Raw genomic sequence first — 15152 nt, 5'->3', positions numbered from 1 at the left:
AAATACAAACAAGCAGAAGACATTTAAAATCCTTGTTATCATGCTGGGGGGTGACAACCACACCACTGCTTCCAGAAGTCATTCTTTTTTCGAAATAAAAAAAATAAATAACAAGGTAGGAAACATATGAATCACATTACTCGCAGTGGCTTAGCTGAAGGCTTGTAGCTCCGTATTAGAAAAAGATGAAACAAAATATCCGCGCAAGGAGACCAATAACAATGTACTGATTTACAAAATGGTCAATGCTGTTTATAGAATTAGCCTGCAAAGTATTATTGTGACGAGTCAAAATGATGTGAAAAAAGCAATCCCCAGAAAATGAGTCATTGATTAAAGCAGCAGCTTTAACCACACAGGTTCTTTCATCAAACACTGGATGCAGAAATAAATACTTAAACTTGTTTACCGAGTCAAATACCCGATCTTATCCAAGTGAAGCAATTCTTACCAATATTTTTAATTGACTGAAATTATTTGTCTTGTACCACTAGTTTGTTGTAAGATATTTATTTGAGAGGCAAAATAGTTTCAGTAGTGGGTGAAATTAATATATATTTTTGTGTGTATGTGCAAGATCTTAGTTGGAAAACAGAGAAAATGACTGGAAGCATAATGGAGAAGTTAGGGAAAGAGCAAGCAGTTTGCCATCACATTTCATCTGCCAGTCTTCAGCGCCTCCTAGTGGTCACGCTGAGGGATTGCATACTACTGCAAAGCACTGCATTAAGAAACCAGGCCTTCAAAAACTAAAGACACCGTCCTCTCTCTGTATTAACTTAATAGTACGGAAGAGTTTTGCTAACTTCACTTTTTACTCTCAGATGAGGTGTTGTACTGCAGGAGCGACTGATGCATTTGAAATAAATAAACGGCATCATGTGGAAACAACACATTTGGAAATACCAACAAAAGGTCCCACAACATCAGGTCTTGGAGATGAACAATGACCCTAAGCATATCAGCAAATTAGTTACAAGGTGAAGCAAACAAAACATTTAACCCAGGTCAATGAGTTCTCACCAAATGTAAAGGAAATATACATAAAGTTTGTTTCTCTCACTTTTCTGGCATTTACTACATTATTTAAATAATGGTCACAAACCTAAAAGCTTAGTCTGATTTAATGTCCTGCAGTGGCTTTGTGTGCAAGCATACGGCTTCAGCAACGTGTGAGGAATGGTAGAAAAAAAAATGATGTAACCAGTCTCTGTTTTTTCTTGCAAAATGTATTAACAGCTGGGTTTACTGTTTTCAGATCTTGCTGGGTCAGAGCCGGGTTCGACCCTTTGAGATGATGAGATGACTGATTTGTTTTGAGGGACCAACTTTACCTCATAGATTGCAGCAGCTTCCAGGGAAAGATGCGACTAGCAAATGATGCATTGATTCAAGAGGTGTTTAATAAAACATGTTGTTCTTTTACAGGACATGCAATTGGTTCAAATGATTGCAGATTCCTTTCTAGGATGGGCCGCCCCCTTTTGACTTCAGGAAGCCGCTGTGGGATCAAACAGAAAACAGGAATGTAGCTGAAACACTCTGTGAGTGTGAGTGTGAGTGTGAGTGTGAGTGTGCGTGCGCGGGCGTGTGTGTGTGTGTGTGCTGTCGAAGTTACCATGCAAGCTAACAATGTTTGACAACAGAGGAGGAAATCTAAATGTGTGAACTCCGCTAATCCTGGTACATGTGACAGTACCAGTATTCGTTTTTTTAAGATACAAAAACTTTTTTTTAAATGTACACTTTTTTTTTAAATGAACTACCTTTCTATTATTTTGAGTGTAAAAGACTGAACGTATGTATAAAGGATCATGTGTGGAAACTCTAGCTGTAACATAGCAATCTTAGGATGAGGCGCTCTTTATGAAAGTGTTACAGCAAGTGTCAAGAATTTAAAAAAATAATGCTCCCAATTACTTTGCGCCCTTTAAAAATGTTCGTTATCTTTTGTTTGCATTCTTTCTAAGCAGCCACTGTAGATCAGTTTTGTTGTGCAATGGGGGAAAACATAAGCTGTAAGTTTTTCTTGTTAAAATCAGGATTTTCTTATAGTCATCCTAATTACTGTAGAGTTCATAATGGGAAAACAAAACCCTGCTTCAGATTTTAGGTTTCCACCAGGCATTTTGGACTTTTTTAGTCACAGAAACACATAGGCATACTGTAAATATTAGTAAACTTGATTTCTGAACAGATTTCAAACAAATCCTTTGGCATTCACAGCAACCTCTAACCAGATCAACAGTTTTTTGATTTGACAGGGTTAATTTACTCTCCAGAGGACTGATATCGGAAGTCATGTTGCACATATTTTCTCTTGAAAATATCTCAAATATTCTCAATTTCATAATTTATTTTATTTAGTTTAGACTCCATTCAACTAATTTTGTTTGCCTGGGACTGATTGATTGTTATTGATTAAACATTTTCTCCATCCGTCCTTCTATTGTCTTCTTCTTGACCCATGTCACGTTGCTGGGGCAACAGGTCCAGGAGGGAAACCTAGACATCCTTTTGTTTGGCTTTTCTCTCCAGCTTATTCCTTCAGGCCAGAAAGGCTATGTAGTCCCTCTAGTATAATTTGAAACTGCCCCTGGGTTTCCTCCCAGTGTCCAGAGAACATGTAGAATGAAAATACACTGTTTGTTTCATTGTTTGTTTTTTGTTTGTTTGTTTTTTTGTTGTTTTTTTACTAATTCAGGTTAAATTGGAAAATCATTATGTACAGTGGTGTGAAAAGGTATCCAGCACTTTACTTTGTCTACTGAAGTGTTTTAGATAATTAAACATGCTCACTGTGATCCTCTGTAATCACAATTAGTCATAATTAGAAATGACCACAACATTTCCTCTTTAGATTGGGACACAATTTGGATTGTTTGTTTGTTTTATTGTTTTTTTTATATATGTCCTTCTCCATGTTGTTAGACAAATTTGAGGTTAGTTTGCAAACTCTACAATATATAACATTAAAAAACGTTTGGTATAAGCTGGTATATTGTTATACCAGAGTTATACAGTATGACACAACTTATATTTCAGCTGTTGTTTCTCCAGGAAACAAGTGTTATGACAGAACTTTGTTTTATTTCAGTCAATCTATCAATTTTATTTATAAGTCACCCTCTATGCTGGAAGCACATGTGTGGGGTGGCTTTAGGGAGATTGTTTTTTCTGAACTCGGTTTGAACCGTTCATGGTTACAGCAAATTCCAGAGTTGTAAGTCATTGCTCATTTTCTATATTTAATAAAATAATAACTAAAATGCATTTTGATTTGTTCTTGATTGACTCAGTGTTTCACTTTAGGTGAGATTTAACTATTTCCTTAACACGAGCCTCCTGTGCCGAGACAAAACCGAGTAGGATATGAGTTCAGCGGGTTGGCGGGTTCATCTTTTTGTTTTCTTCTCTCTTAACAACTAAAGAAAACAGCAAAGTAATGCTGGGTTCCTGAGGAAGCAGCATACGCTTCTGGGCAGTCAACGCTGATAAGACAAGCCACACGCCTGCAGTGCCAACGCCCCCACAGACAGTCTTCGTCTTCTACGCACTCCACTTCTCCCACTGCAAGGTCCTCCTCCGTCCCTTCCAGTGTCCCTCTGTCTCTTCTTCTGCTCACAGGAGTTGAATTTTGATCTCACAGCAGCGAACCACCTTCACTCAGGATGGGCTCCAGACCCCCTGGACTGCTGCTGCTTCTCTGCAGCCTCCTCCTCATCTGTAAGAATCCACTGCTGTGTTTCTTTATGGATAAAGAATAACGCATAATTTAAACAAAATGCCTGGATTCTCACTTTTCTGTTCTACTTCCTCTCGTTTCCTTTTTACCTAATACAGTGAAGTGTGCCAGAGGAGAGTCATGTAAGTAATGCTTTTTTTGTGTGTGTTTAAAAAGTGTTTTTATGGTATTTTCAATCCATACAAACAATTTTTATATATTAAGTGTAAGATTTCAAAAATCTTTCACATCATCTTAAATTAAACAGAACAAAAATAATGTATAGAACTAAATTTGTTCACATTTTATCCTGTCAAAGCTTTTCTTAACATTTAGTTTTCTTAGTAAATCTCCGTCACACCCTCTTCCTTCCCGAGGTTCTTAGTATCAAGTGTTGCGCGCGCATTAAAAACACAAGCAATAGCTTTCTTACACAGATTTTCAAAGATAAATAAAGAAAAAATGTATCTAACATTATTTCAATTCAGTAGAAGAAGGAGCTTCATTAAAGGGAGTTGTAAAATTTACAGGAGAATGTTTTTTAGACATGGCCTTAAAATCTTTTTCCTCACTGTCTGAAGTTAAATCAGACCAAACTTTGATTGCTTCAAGTGAGTTAGAATCACCAAAACAATTTCAATTTACTGCAGGCTACAATAATGAAAGAGAAAATATGTCAGTGATTAATATATTAATGTCTTCAAAATCTTCCTGAGGCATAGTTAGGCTTGCTCTTTTATCAAGTTTGTTCTGAAGTCAGGCTAATCGCCTTCAGGAAACTTAATTTCCCTGAAAAGTATTTCAGGAATATAGTTTTCAAGACATCTGTTTAGTTTGTTTGTTTCTGCTGAGCTTAATTATGATGCTAACCTACTTATGCTAAAAGTTAGTTTTCTATCTCTAACCAATGTAAAATATTACTTCAATAACTAATAGTAAAGTGCCCAACTTATAATTATGTGTTAAAGTAATAGTTACTGAGACAGCTTGTTTCTGTAAAAACTCACTTGATGAAAAAAAGTGGATGCAGCACTTCTCAGGGAGACATGGGACCAAACACTGTTTCCTTCCTACCACTTGTTGTGTTTGTTGCATCAGTCATTCTTCCTTCTTGTTTCTGACTGTTTACCTCTACTGTTTTTTTTTTCTTGCCTCTGTGCACCTCTACGGGATCCACAGCATACATTATAGATACTGTTGGTCTCTCAATCCTGCCTGACAATGTTCAGAGTGGAACCAAGGTGATGATTCATTGCAACGCAAGCGTCAGTTCCAGCAGCATCTCTCATCTGGAATACCGTTTCAAGTTTATGCGGGATGGCGCCAAAATCCACACAGCCAACACCACAAAAGACTTTACTTACTATGAGATCAACCCAGCCAGGGCAGTCGACTCGGGAAATTACCAGTGCCAAGTCTCTGTGAAGAACAAGCGCAAGTTCAGCAACACCAAGACGCTTGATGTCAAAGGTATGTTTACACAACACTACGCAAGGGTATTACATTTTTGAGTTAAAGCGACACATCATCTGCATATAGTCTAATTTTAGGGGTTCTGCAGTTCTTATTAATTCTGTGAACTATTCTGTTTTGAGGGATTAATGCCAAAAATTAGCTAAGATAAGAGGGAGACAGCAGGTTCTGCATAAGTCCATCCTGGTCCAGGTTCATAATATGTGAAGTCATATAGATTATTTAGACACCATACATCCATTAACATAATATTGTGGGTTATTTTCCAAATAAGAATGGGCAAAGCATTTTTCTTTAGATGTCAAAAGTTTGTACGACATTCCCAATGACCTGAAGATGTGATTTTTATGAAAGGCATCTATACAAAGTATTGACTCAAGGAGGATGAATTCAAATGCATGCCACATGTGTGACTTTTGCAAGGTCTGTGTGCATGTTTCAAGTGATTTTCACTGTCTCTGTGGGCTTCCTCCTTTCAGGCCTACAAACTCCCATTCTTCATCTTAATAATTCGACACCCTATGAAAGTGAGGAGTTCAAAGTCACCTGCAGTGCTCCAGATGAGAAAGGAGGTCTTACATTCAACTTTTACAAAACATTTAGAGATGGACAGCCTCAGCGGATAAAGAAGCAACAAAGCACTAATAACTTTCTAGAGACCACTCTGACACTCAGCCACATAGGGGACTGCTTTCTGTCCTGTGACTATGAGATCAGTTTGGTCTCAGGTCCCACAAGCTCTAACATCAGCAATGAGATTCAAGTGGAAGTCAAAGGTATTTATATGAAGTCGTTGTTTTCCACTAGACACAAATGCTAAAAGAGAAAATGAGTGTGCCTTACATTTTTAAATTATGCTTTACAGAGCTCAACATCATCCCGGACATGACTATATTACCCAACGATATCTATGAACCAGATATAGTAGAAGTGACCTGTAAAGTAAAGATTCATTTAGCAGACATTGAAATATTCCTTGTAAAGGACCGGACTGTTCTCAGTAGAACCACAGGTAAAACTCTCATTCATCGATTTAGTTCGAAACCGACAGACTCTGGAGAGCTTGTTTGCAAGGCAGAGTGGAGAAACGTCCAAAAGGAAAACTATAAAACCATCAAAGTCAAAGGCAAGTCAAAGTGTCCTCTTTACTAAATGCCTGATGTAGAACCAGGTAAATTGTTGCTGCAACTAAACTATATACGATGACAATTTCTATATGGTGCATGAATTTTGTTCTCTATATCCAACAGAGGTATTTTCAAAGCCCCAGCTGTATTTGGAGCCCGTGGACCTGTTTGAAGAAGAACAATTCAGACTTAACTGTTCAGTCAAGGTTTTTTTTCCTGAGATGATTGGTAAACCTTTGAAATACCGCCTCTACAAAGATGGCACCGAATTGACCAGTTCAACTACATATATTGCTGTTGCACACCCTAATCTTAATGGAAACTACTCCTGTAAAGTTGAGGGCAATCGTATTTCAACCCCTTTTTATAAGGAGAGCGAAGCAGTTATTGTTAAAGCTAAAGGTAAGTCCTCTGATGTATGCAGTTTTAATCAATTCAGCGATTCTCACATACTAACAGCATTTACCAGAGATCAAAGCCCTTTAGATGCCCCAAATTATTGGCAGATTTAAATTTAAAGTAAAGGTTTTAATTTTAACTAAGTTTTTCTTTAACATTAAAATTTTGGAGTGGCCCATCCAGAGGGCTAATTTTACTCCAATAGAGAATCTGTGAAGTCAGCTAAAGATTATGGTAAAGGAAAGACTGGAAAGATTTCAAGTTTATTACCAAACATAAATTGTCAAAGTACCATGTGAAAATTTACAAAAAGCTGGTCAGCAATTGTTAAAAGGCATTGAAGGTACTGAATGATTTAATTCTGGTCAAGGTTTTGTCTTCTTACATCTGGAAAGATAGAGATAATTCTAGACGCATTTTTTAAAATGAAAATAAAATAAATAAAAGCAGATTTCTTTCAGAACCAGGTTGCTTTTTCATAGTTTTAATAACATTTGGGGAAAGTATTTTTAATTTCAGCAAAACAAACTTTCTGGCTGAGTAAAAATGATCTTATTTCTAGATTTGCCGGCCAATATATTAACCTAAACTGTAACATCACTGAATTAACATTACAGGACTACCAAAACAGTGGGAACCAGATTTTGTGCTTAGCTAGTGAAACTTAGATGGTTTATAAATTCAATATACAACCGGCTGATATATTTCAGTATATTAGTGTACTGTGCTGAGTATGAATTACCGCTAGTGAAAACCCCAAATTTGGCCTATCAGATTTTCTGCTTGGTCTATTTCTGTTGTACTTGCAGCACAATCAAGCAGATTGGGTTTATGGTCATACGATAAACAGGAATTAGTACTACTGCCAGTGTGAGCATGTACCAAGTCCTGCTGGAAAGCCAAATCAGCATCTCCATAAACCTGTCAGCACAAGAAGAAGACACAAAGTGCTTTAAAGTTTTCTGGTTGTCCAGACTTTGAACTTGATAAAGCACAGTGAGATGAGATGACTCCTCAAATCATGACTGACTGTTGAAACAAAAACTGAACCTCAAGCAATTTGGATTGTGTCCCTTTCCAATCTTCCTCCTAACTTCTGGGACCAATGAGCAGTAGCCCAGTCCTTTTTCTTCTTTTAACACACTTTTGACTGTGTTCAGGAGCTGCTTAACAAAAGTAATATAGTAATTGTAGCTTGGGTCCCGGTGACTCTTGAAGCACTGACTCCAGTTCATATCCACTAAATCTCCATCAAACTACTGGATGGACTCAACTGAGTTATTGTATGAAACAAAACAGCTCAGGTTTTAATCTATTAAACTGATAATGTATTTTTACCACTACCAGATAAATAGACAGTGCAAACAAAGTTTGATTCACAGAGTTAATGAACTGTCTTTCATTCTTTCCTTTGTCTTGTTGTTCTTCCCAGTTCCTGTTTCAGATCCTGTGCTGAGTGTGGTCGGGGGCAAAATATTTATAGGCAAGACATTTCAACTGATCTGTCACAGTCACACAGGCACTTTTCCCATCAAATACACCCTTTTTACACATAATGGGAAGAAGATGAGCAGGGAGGTGAGCAGACCTGAGGACCGGGCTATCTTTGACATACTTCCAATTTACAAGAGCTCCGATTTAAAAACATTTCTATGCCATGCAAGTAATAATCCACGTACACCTTCTAAAAGAGCTTTAGGGGAGCATCTACTGAAGTCAACCAATATTATTGGTAAGTTGTATGCAGTAATATTATAAATGTTGCTTTTTCAAATTGCTCTTAGAACATGTGAATTTCTAACACTTGTTCTGTTGCTCAGAGCCCATCTCAAAACCAGAGCTGACCATTCATCCCAGCCAGGACATCACTGAGGGACAAAGTATAAAACTCGTCTGCTCTGTACAGACAGGCAGTCGACCCATCAACTTCACATGGTACCACCAAGAGTCCAATGGAGCACTGGCTTCCCTCTCAACCAATAAACTAGAAGAATACCACAGCATATCTAACGCCAGTAAAAAACACTCTGGGAAATACTACTGCATGAGCACAAACCCAGCTGATGAATCCAAATGGAGTGAATCTGTCACAATCGAAGGTGGGTTACAACAAGTTAGCACGGTGTGCAAACTCATGTAACTATGAGTGAAGTGTCTTTCAGTAATTGATTATGGAAAAAATGTCTTCCACAGTGAAAATGGCAGGGTGGAAGAAAACACTTATCACTGTCTTCTGCTTCGTACTTCTCCTCATCCTCTTCCTTGTGATTGCCTTAAAAACACGGCTTTTTCATTTTAAGAGGAAAAGAAAGGCTAACTTGTCAGTGTAAGTGGTATTTGCTAATGGACTTATTCAAAGATAAAGGGCATACTTCATTATTTCTACATTTATTTGTGGACTTCTGACTCAATGGTTATAATTTATATTTCCATGTCCAAAATTGAGAACTGTGTAAGAAAGTCTTAAAAGAATGAAACCATGCAGGTACAAGGCAAGTGAAAATACAACTGAGAAATGTTATATAAGGAACCCCTAGTTCAGATATCAATCAGTTACACCATGGAAAAGAAAACAACTTGGAAATTTATTTCCCTTTAAGCCAAGAATATGAAGTACGGTAACTAGTTTTTGCATTTGAGAGAAACCACCCGGTTCACCTACTCAGTATTTTAGTTATTGTGCTCACACTACCATTGTTTATGTTCCAATGAGATGGTACATAACTTTGACTCTATTCATTTTAGAAAGGACTTCTTCATCAGTTTTCTGTTTAAAACAGCTTCAGTCAACACCTTGTCATTAATAAATGATAGTACTGTTTCAAGAAGCCCTCCCTCCAAAATGTGACAGAGGAGTGTGTCACAGGGCTTATCTGCTTTTATTCATGTTAGTACCGTTAAGATTTGGACGTTTCGTTGCACTAAGTTATGATAAAATATGCTCGCTAAGGTCCTTACATGTCTAAAACGCCCTCTGTTCATTGTGCTTTGTCTCAACCCAACCCCAGGAAGTCAGTCAGCACCAAAGTAGAGCGACTGAGTCTCACACAAGCTGAGGTCATTGATGCAAATGGTAACATTGGTCATCCATCAAAGCAATGCAGTGGAACGCAGGATACTGGAGTGATAAGAAGGTTTTATTGATTAACACTGCTGATGTTTTTGTCTACCCTGTGCAGCCACCCCAACCATGATGGGAAAAAGTGTTTGGAGTGACCAGGTCTCAGGTTCTGGTGGGTATGGTGCGTCAACGGCTGTCATCTAAACATGTGGAATTGAGAATGCTATTTTAGAGAAAATTAACTTTAACCAAACTGTTGTGCAGAGTCGGATGACCAGAACAGCAGCATGTTACCAGAAAAAAAGGCTGAACCTGAATATACTGAGGTTCAAATAAAAGACGCAGACCCAACCAGAGGTGAGAGATTGCATCCATGAGAAAAGAAAAACACAGACGTAAATTTATGCAGCAATATTCTTTTAAAAGTCTAATATTTTGTTTCACGTTAGCTCCGGCGAAGCAGGGCACGGACAACATCTACAGCGAAGTCCGCAACTCCCAGCAAGGTATGGCAGCCATCGCTCGCTTTAGTGAAATCCTTCTTAGCAAATCAGTGAACAGAAAAATTGTTGACATTAAGGAGAGAGAGAGAAAAAACAGGAAACAGGATCAACCGAGACTGTGGACATTTCATTGTTAGTGAAAGAATGACCCATTAAAAACAGTAGGCTCAGTCTCCAGGTGGCCACTTCCTGCTTTCGTCAGAGGGAACTTCCTGTTCAAGCAATGCACACAAACAGTTTGCGCTCTCATTCAAACTTAGTGACCAACCGTTTAATTGTTCGATGCCAAGGAGACTACTGCTGCCCATTGTCTAGTAATGGGGTTGCTTTGCTGAATCGGTGTCTTTTGCTGAAATTAAAGCGGAAACACTATTTCTGTACACCATAAAACCTGCCTGTGTTTGAAAGCTGTGTAAGTGGCTACAATCCATTTTAAATCATCCTGAGAAGCTCCTTGTTTCCTGAAACCACTGTGCTGCTTGTGGAAATTATTATTGCCAAGTAAGTCCTCCTCCATATCCTTCTGCTTTTGTTTCCTGAGAATGTCCTTTGGCTTTGTCTTGCAGGTGTCCCAGAGGTGCCTGATGGTGTAAGTAACATTTGGTATTAGTCATGCATGCACACCCAAACACATGCATGAAGTTTTTTTGTTGTTTTTTTTTTTGTTCTTTTGATCCAGAGTCTTTGCAGTAATTTTCAGCTACATTAGACAATCTAAGAGAAAGAAGTTATTAAACAAAATTTTCAGATGACACATTGGTGGTCTTCGGAAGTGTAGAAAGGTGAGGCTGTGATAAATCACTTTACTCACATTTTGTATGTGACAATGTGTTCTTCACAAATGAGCTGAAAAAGAAACACGTGTTAGAAGGAAAAATCCCCCACCCCCAAAAAATAAAGCTGCAATAACCTGACTGTGTGAATATTTATGCCCTTAAATTAATACTTCGTTGAATCATCTTCTGGTAATGTTTTAGCATTCAGCATTCTCTTGTCAGTTGTCTCTTTCGGGTGACTCAACCCATTTTCTGTTAGATTTAGTTTTGAACTCTGGCTGTGCCACTCCCAAACTTCACTTTTCTGCTGAAGCTATTTGTTTATTGATCCGTGGACTCAAAGGGAAGCTGAGAAATATATCACCCCACCTTCACATTTCTAGAAAAGGCCCGGAATGTTTGGACCCAAAACTACCTGGTGGTTAGAACAGTTTACAGTTTCATCAACCTAAAACAAAAGTCCTAGTTCCATCAGAAGACCAAGAGCATTAACCCGCCACCACCATACTTCATAGTAGCCGTGGTGTTGTTCGGCATTGGAATCAGCCTTTTGGAGGCCTGCTAAAGCACAATCTGTCTTGTCTTTTTATCAGTAATGGAGAAATGTCTAGTCTCATCAACATTATAAGGCGTCAAGTGAACTTAAATTCGGATTTATCAGAATCTCTGTAACTGATGACAGATGCAAGGCCAAGACGAAATGATTTTTGCGATTTTTAAAATTCTAGTATTTTTTCTCTTCAACAGGTTGTTTTTGATTGTAGATATGTCAAATTTAGTGTGAAGTAGTTTTTTTATACCACAGAAACGTGGAATTTTAACAAAGGTTCCTAGATTTTTGAAAGCCAGTGTTTGTTTTTATAATTTATGTCTTCTTTCAGTTCTCTGGCATTTAATTGGATCTATTTTACTTCACTAACAGTGATATGTAATTTAAACTTCTGATTGCCACAAACGCCAAAGCATGCTCCTTTGTTTAACGCTGGAAGATGCATTGTTTCTCACATTTCCGCAAGCTCATTTCCTCCAAGCTTATCTTTACATTCCTCTTTTCAAAGTCTTTTCTCTCAGCTAAAAGAGTTCAGAAGAGTTACAGGACAAAGAAATTCAGCATTTAGGACTTTTTTCTTTCATCTTTCCATAAAACTCATCGTGGTATTGCTTCTGCCTTACAGTTAAAAAATACGCCATCAGCCTTCTAATCCTTAGCTATATTTTGCAAGGAATATAACAATTTTCATCTGTTATTATTGCTGTTATTTAGTTCTGTTTGTTGACTTGTTTCTGATCCCTGTTAAACATGATTTGTTTAAGAATCGCTGAGATTTCTTTTACTTTCACTCTTCTTAATCTGAGTGCTGTGTTTCAACAGAAACCAGTGGAATACGCACAGCTGAATCATGACGGAAATCACCAACCTGACAACAGTCGGGTCGTCGATCAGAGCCTGAAGCGTGAAAACATAACTGATTCTGAAAATAACACTGATGTTTACACTGGTGACCCGGAGGAAGGAACCTGTGACCCTGCGCCTGACTGTTGATGAGCCAACAAACGTATTTGTTCCTCTTTTCACCCATCGTGTTATTGCAGCTGATGTTTTTTGTTTTAACTAGAAGAAACTGAAACCTGTAACATTGCACAATTATAGTCTTGTATTATTGCTGAATTCTGTTAAAAGGTTCCTCTTTTTGATCACATGAATAAAATGTTTTGCTATTAAGTGTCATGTTCTGTTTTTAGTAAGGGAGACACAGCACGTGTCTCTTTAAACCACAAAGACTAAAACTTAAATGAGACTATTAAGTCTCATTTTCTATCATTTTAGATTTTCTTTCAAGCAAAATGCTTCAGATCATCCAAATATGTAATATCAGCAGTGGATAACTTGTTGTCTTTAAATGGTCATCTTATTTCTTAAGAAAAGCTATCCAGACTACAGCCTAAAACCTGGTTGTGTCATCCTTTGCGGCAACAATAGCCGTCAAGCGTTTGTGATGACGATCATGAACCTCACACGTGATCGTCATCGTCATGCAAAGGGATTTTGGTTCATTCTTTTTGGAAGAAGCCTTTTAACCCTTTCATGCATGAATTATGGTCCTTTCTGTCAGGATGTTTTTCCAAAGTATTTTTTTGATTCTCTTAAGGCATAAAACAAAAAGGTGGGGAAAAAAGATTTGGTTAAAAAAAAAAAGTTTTTCTAGGATATTTTTTCTAGTTGATGAATTGTAATTTTCTCCGAATACAATGCTGTTATTTGGAAAAGACATCAGTAGTATTAGTTTTTAGGGATTAGTTGTCACAATATTTTTTTTTTCCCTGCAAGAGTCCTCTACAGTAGAAAGAGGGATGGGTTGTCCAGCACGCTTTTTGGTCTGTCTGCCATGTTGGATTTAACAAAAACAATTTATTTTTTTTTTGCACTTGCAGTGGATGGCTAGTGATGTTGGTTTCTGAAAACCTGTCCATGTTGTATGCCAAATGTAGCGGGACACGCTGTACGTTTTAATAAGGTCTCTGGGATCAACAACATGTTTTAAGGAAACATGAGAAGAGATGGGCCTTTGTGTTTATTTTGATCAGCTGGCCTTGAACCTTTCTAATGAAGTCTCTTTCTTACTGTTGAATCCTGAGCCTACTGAGGCCTGCATTGATCTAGGTGTCGTTTCAGAATGTTTTGTTACCCTCTCGAGTCTTTGGAGAAACTTGGGTGGTCGACTACTTTCAGGATTTTCTCAATTTGTTGTATGATGGCACTCACTGTGGTTTCAGATTGATAAATATCAACAAATTTAATTCTCATCTGCTCTTCAATTTCCTTAGATGAGTTTGCATAATGTGTTGTTTACCCTACTTCTTGTTGTAAGACAGGTTCTATTTAAATGGGTTCTTGATTCTACAGTTCAGGCAGATATTATGTTTGGGTGTGGCTGGCTAGATTGAATAAAAAATGTGACCGATTACCAGTTAATTCATAACTTAATTAGGGGGGCAATTGTAGTTTTATACAGAGAAACTATAAGTTTGACCAATTTATTTCACTTAATAAAATAATTTATCATTTGAAATCTGCATTTATATTTACTCCTGTTATCATTGTCTGATATTGAAATTTATTTGATGAACTGAAACACAGGAAAACAGAAGAAACCTTGACTGAGATTCTGCAATGATCATTCACACCACTAGAGGGCATATTAGAGGCAGTTCTTGAGTGGAAACTATATCTTCTGGCTGTGATCATCTTTATGATTAAGTCTGTCACTACAACCACATTATCAGGGGATCCGTTTCATTTTCCATTATCTAAGCATAAACTAAATGACATAACACTCATTCAGGTCAAAGCCAACGAGATTCGGGTCAATCCCGCTGGATCAGAAGATCCTATGAGGACTGCTGGCAGAATTTAAAGGCTAAAATGCAGTTAGGTTGAATTATAATTTTGATACCTAGAAAGAAAACGCCTATCCCAAAAGATTTGTTAGTACCATGATGTCGCAAAGTATTCAGAAATGACAGTATATGTTGCTAAATGTGGTGATTAGATAAACGCTATTCCTTCAAGAAAAGGAAAACTGAGGATGAGTTAGTTTGCTCTCATCTATTGACCAACACTAAAAAACCAATTTAGGAAGACTTTACACAGAGCTCACAGACCTAACAAAATGTAACTTTGTGTTGTCTCAGAACCAAATTTTAAGCATGTACAGTGCAGATAATATATCATATAGAAGTGCAACAATATAAAACCTCCATCTTTGTTAAATGCCAGACACATTCTCCATTTGCACTCTATATATCTAATGATGGTGCTTTGATGAAATAATGTTTTCAGTCATTAAAACTTATTTGAAGAATTATGAAAATTGGCTTTCCTGTCACTCCCAAATGTTTTAGTCAAGAATCAAAAAGTTAATGAAAAAAGAACCTGTTGGGAAAGCAGTTAAGAGGTTTATGGAGAAATTATTTTCACAAGGTTTATTTGGATAACTCCTTTCCCTTAACAATTAAAATCATCTTGCATATTCTCCCCTTTGCATTTATGTACACTATCTTTGCCTATAGTTTTAGGATTATCTAAGT

The 15152-nt window shown here is 37.4% G+C and overlaps 1 protein-coding gene across 2 annotated transcripts; it reads left to right on the top strand.

The window, feature by feature from the left end:
• Positions 1 to 3518: 3518 nt before the first annotated feature.
• On the top strand, positions 3519 to 12786 carry LOC102226415 (platelet endothelial cell adhesion molecule-like). Of its 2 annotated transcripts, none has more exons than XM_023348745.1 (15): positions 3519 to 3726; positions 3844 to 3867; positions 4904 to 5194; positions 5677 to 5973; positions 6063 to 6323; positions 6448 to 6726; positions 8156 to 8455; positions 8544 to 8822; positions 8917 to 9049; positions 9732 to 9796; positions 9903 to 9965; positions 10049 to 10141; positions 10234 to 10290; positions 10854 to 10876; positions 12436 to 12786. In XM_023348745.1, exons 1-15 carry the CDS (start codon positions 3672 to 3674, stop codon positions 12604 to 12606), a joined length of 2391 nt encoding a protein of 796 aa, XP_023204513.1. In that variant the 5' UTR covers positions 3519 to 3671; the 3' UTR covers positions 12607 to 12786. The 2 variants fall into 2 exon arrangements, with proteins under 2 accessions (XP_023204513.1, XP_023204514.1); XM_023348746.1 differs by having other exon boundaries at positions 3520 to 3726; positions 9903 to 9956.
• Positions 12787 to 15152: the final 2366 nt, after the last annotated feature.

Source organism: Xiphophorus maculatus, chromosome 16 (assembly GCF_002775205.1).
Source record: "Xiphophorus maculatus strain JP 163 A chromosome 16, X_maculatus-5.0-male, whole genome shotgun sequence".
Classification (NCBI taxonomy): domain Eukaryota; kingdom Metazoa; phylum Chordata; class Actinopteri; order Cyprinodontiformes; family Poeciliidae; genus Xiphophorus; species Xiphophorus maculatus.
The sequence above is the reverse complement of the archived record's forward strand: the minus strand, read 5'-3'. Positions and strand labels throughout refer to the sequence as shown.

Bases quoted from the DNA above. Each gene is read 5' to 3' on its own strand.
- LOC102226415 (XM_023348745.1), top strand. From the start codon at position 3,672: ATGGGCTCCAGACCCCCTGGACTGCTGCTGCTTCTCTGCAGCCTCCTC. The intron at 9,966-10,048 runs GTGCGTCAACGG...ACTGTTGTGCAG, and splicing joins CTCAGGTTCTGGTGGGTATG to AGTCGGATGACCAGAACAGC. The intron at 10,291-10,853 runs GTATGGCAGCCA...TTTGTCTTGCAG, and splicing joins AGTCCGCAACTCCCAGCAAG to GTGTCCCAGAGGTGCCTGAT.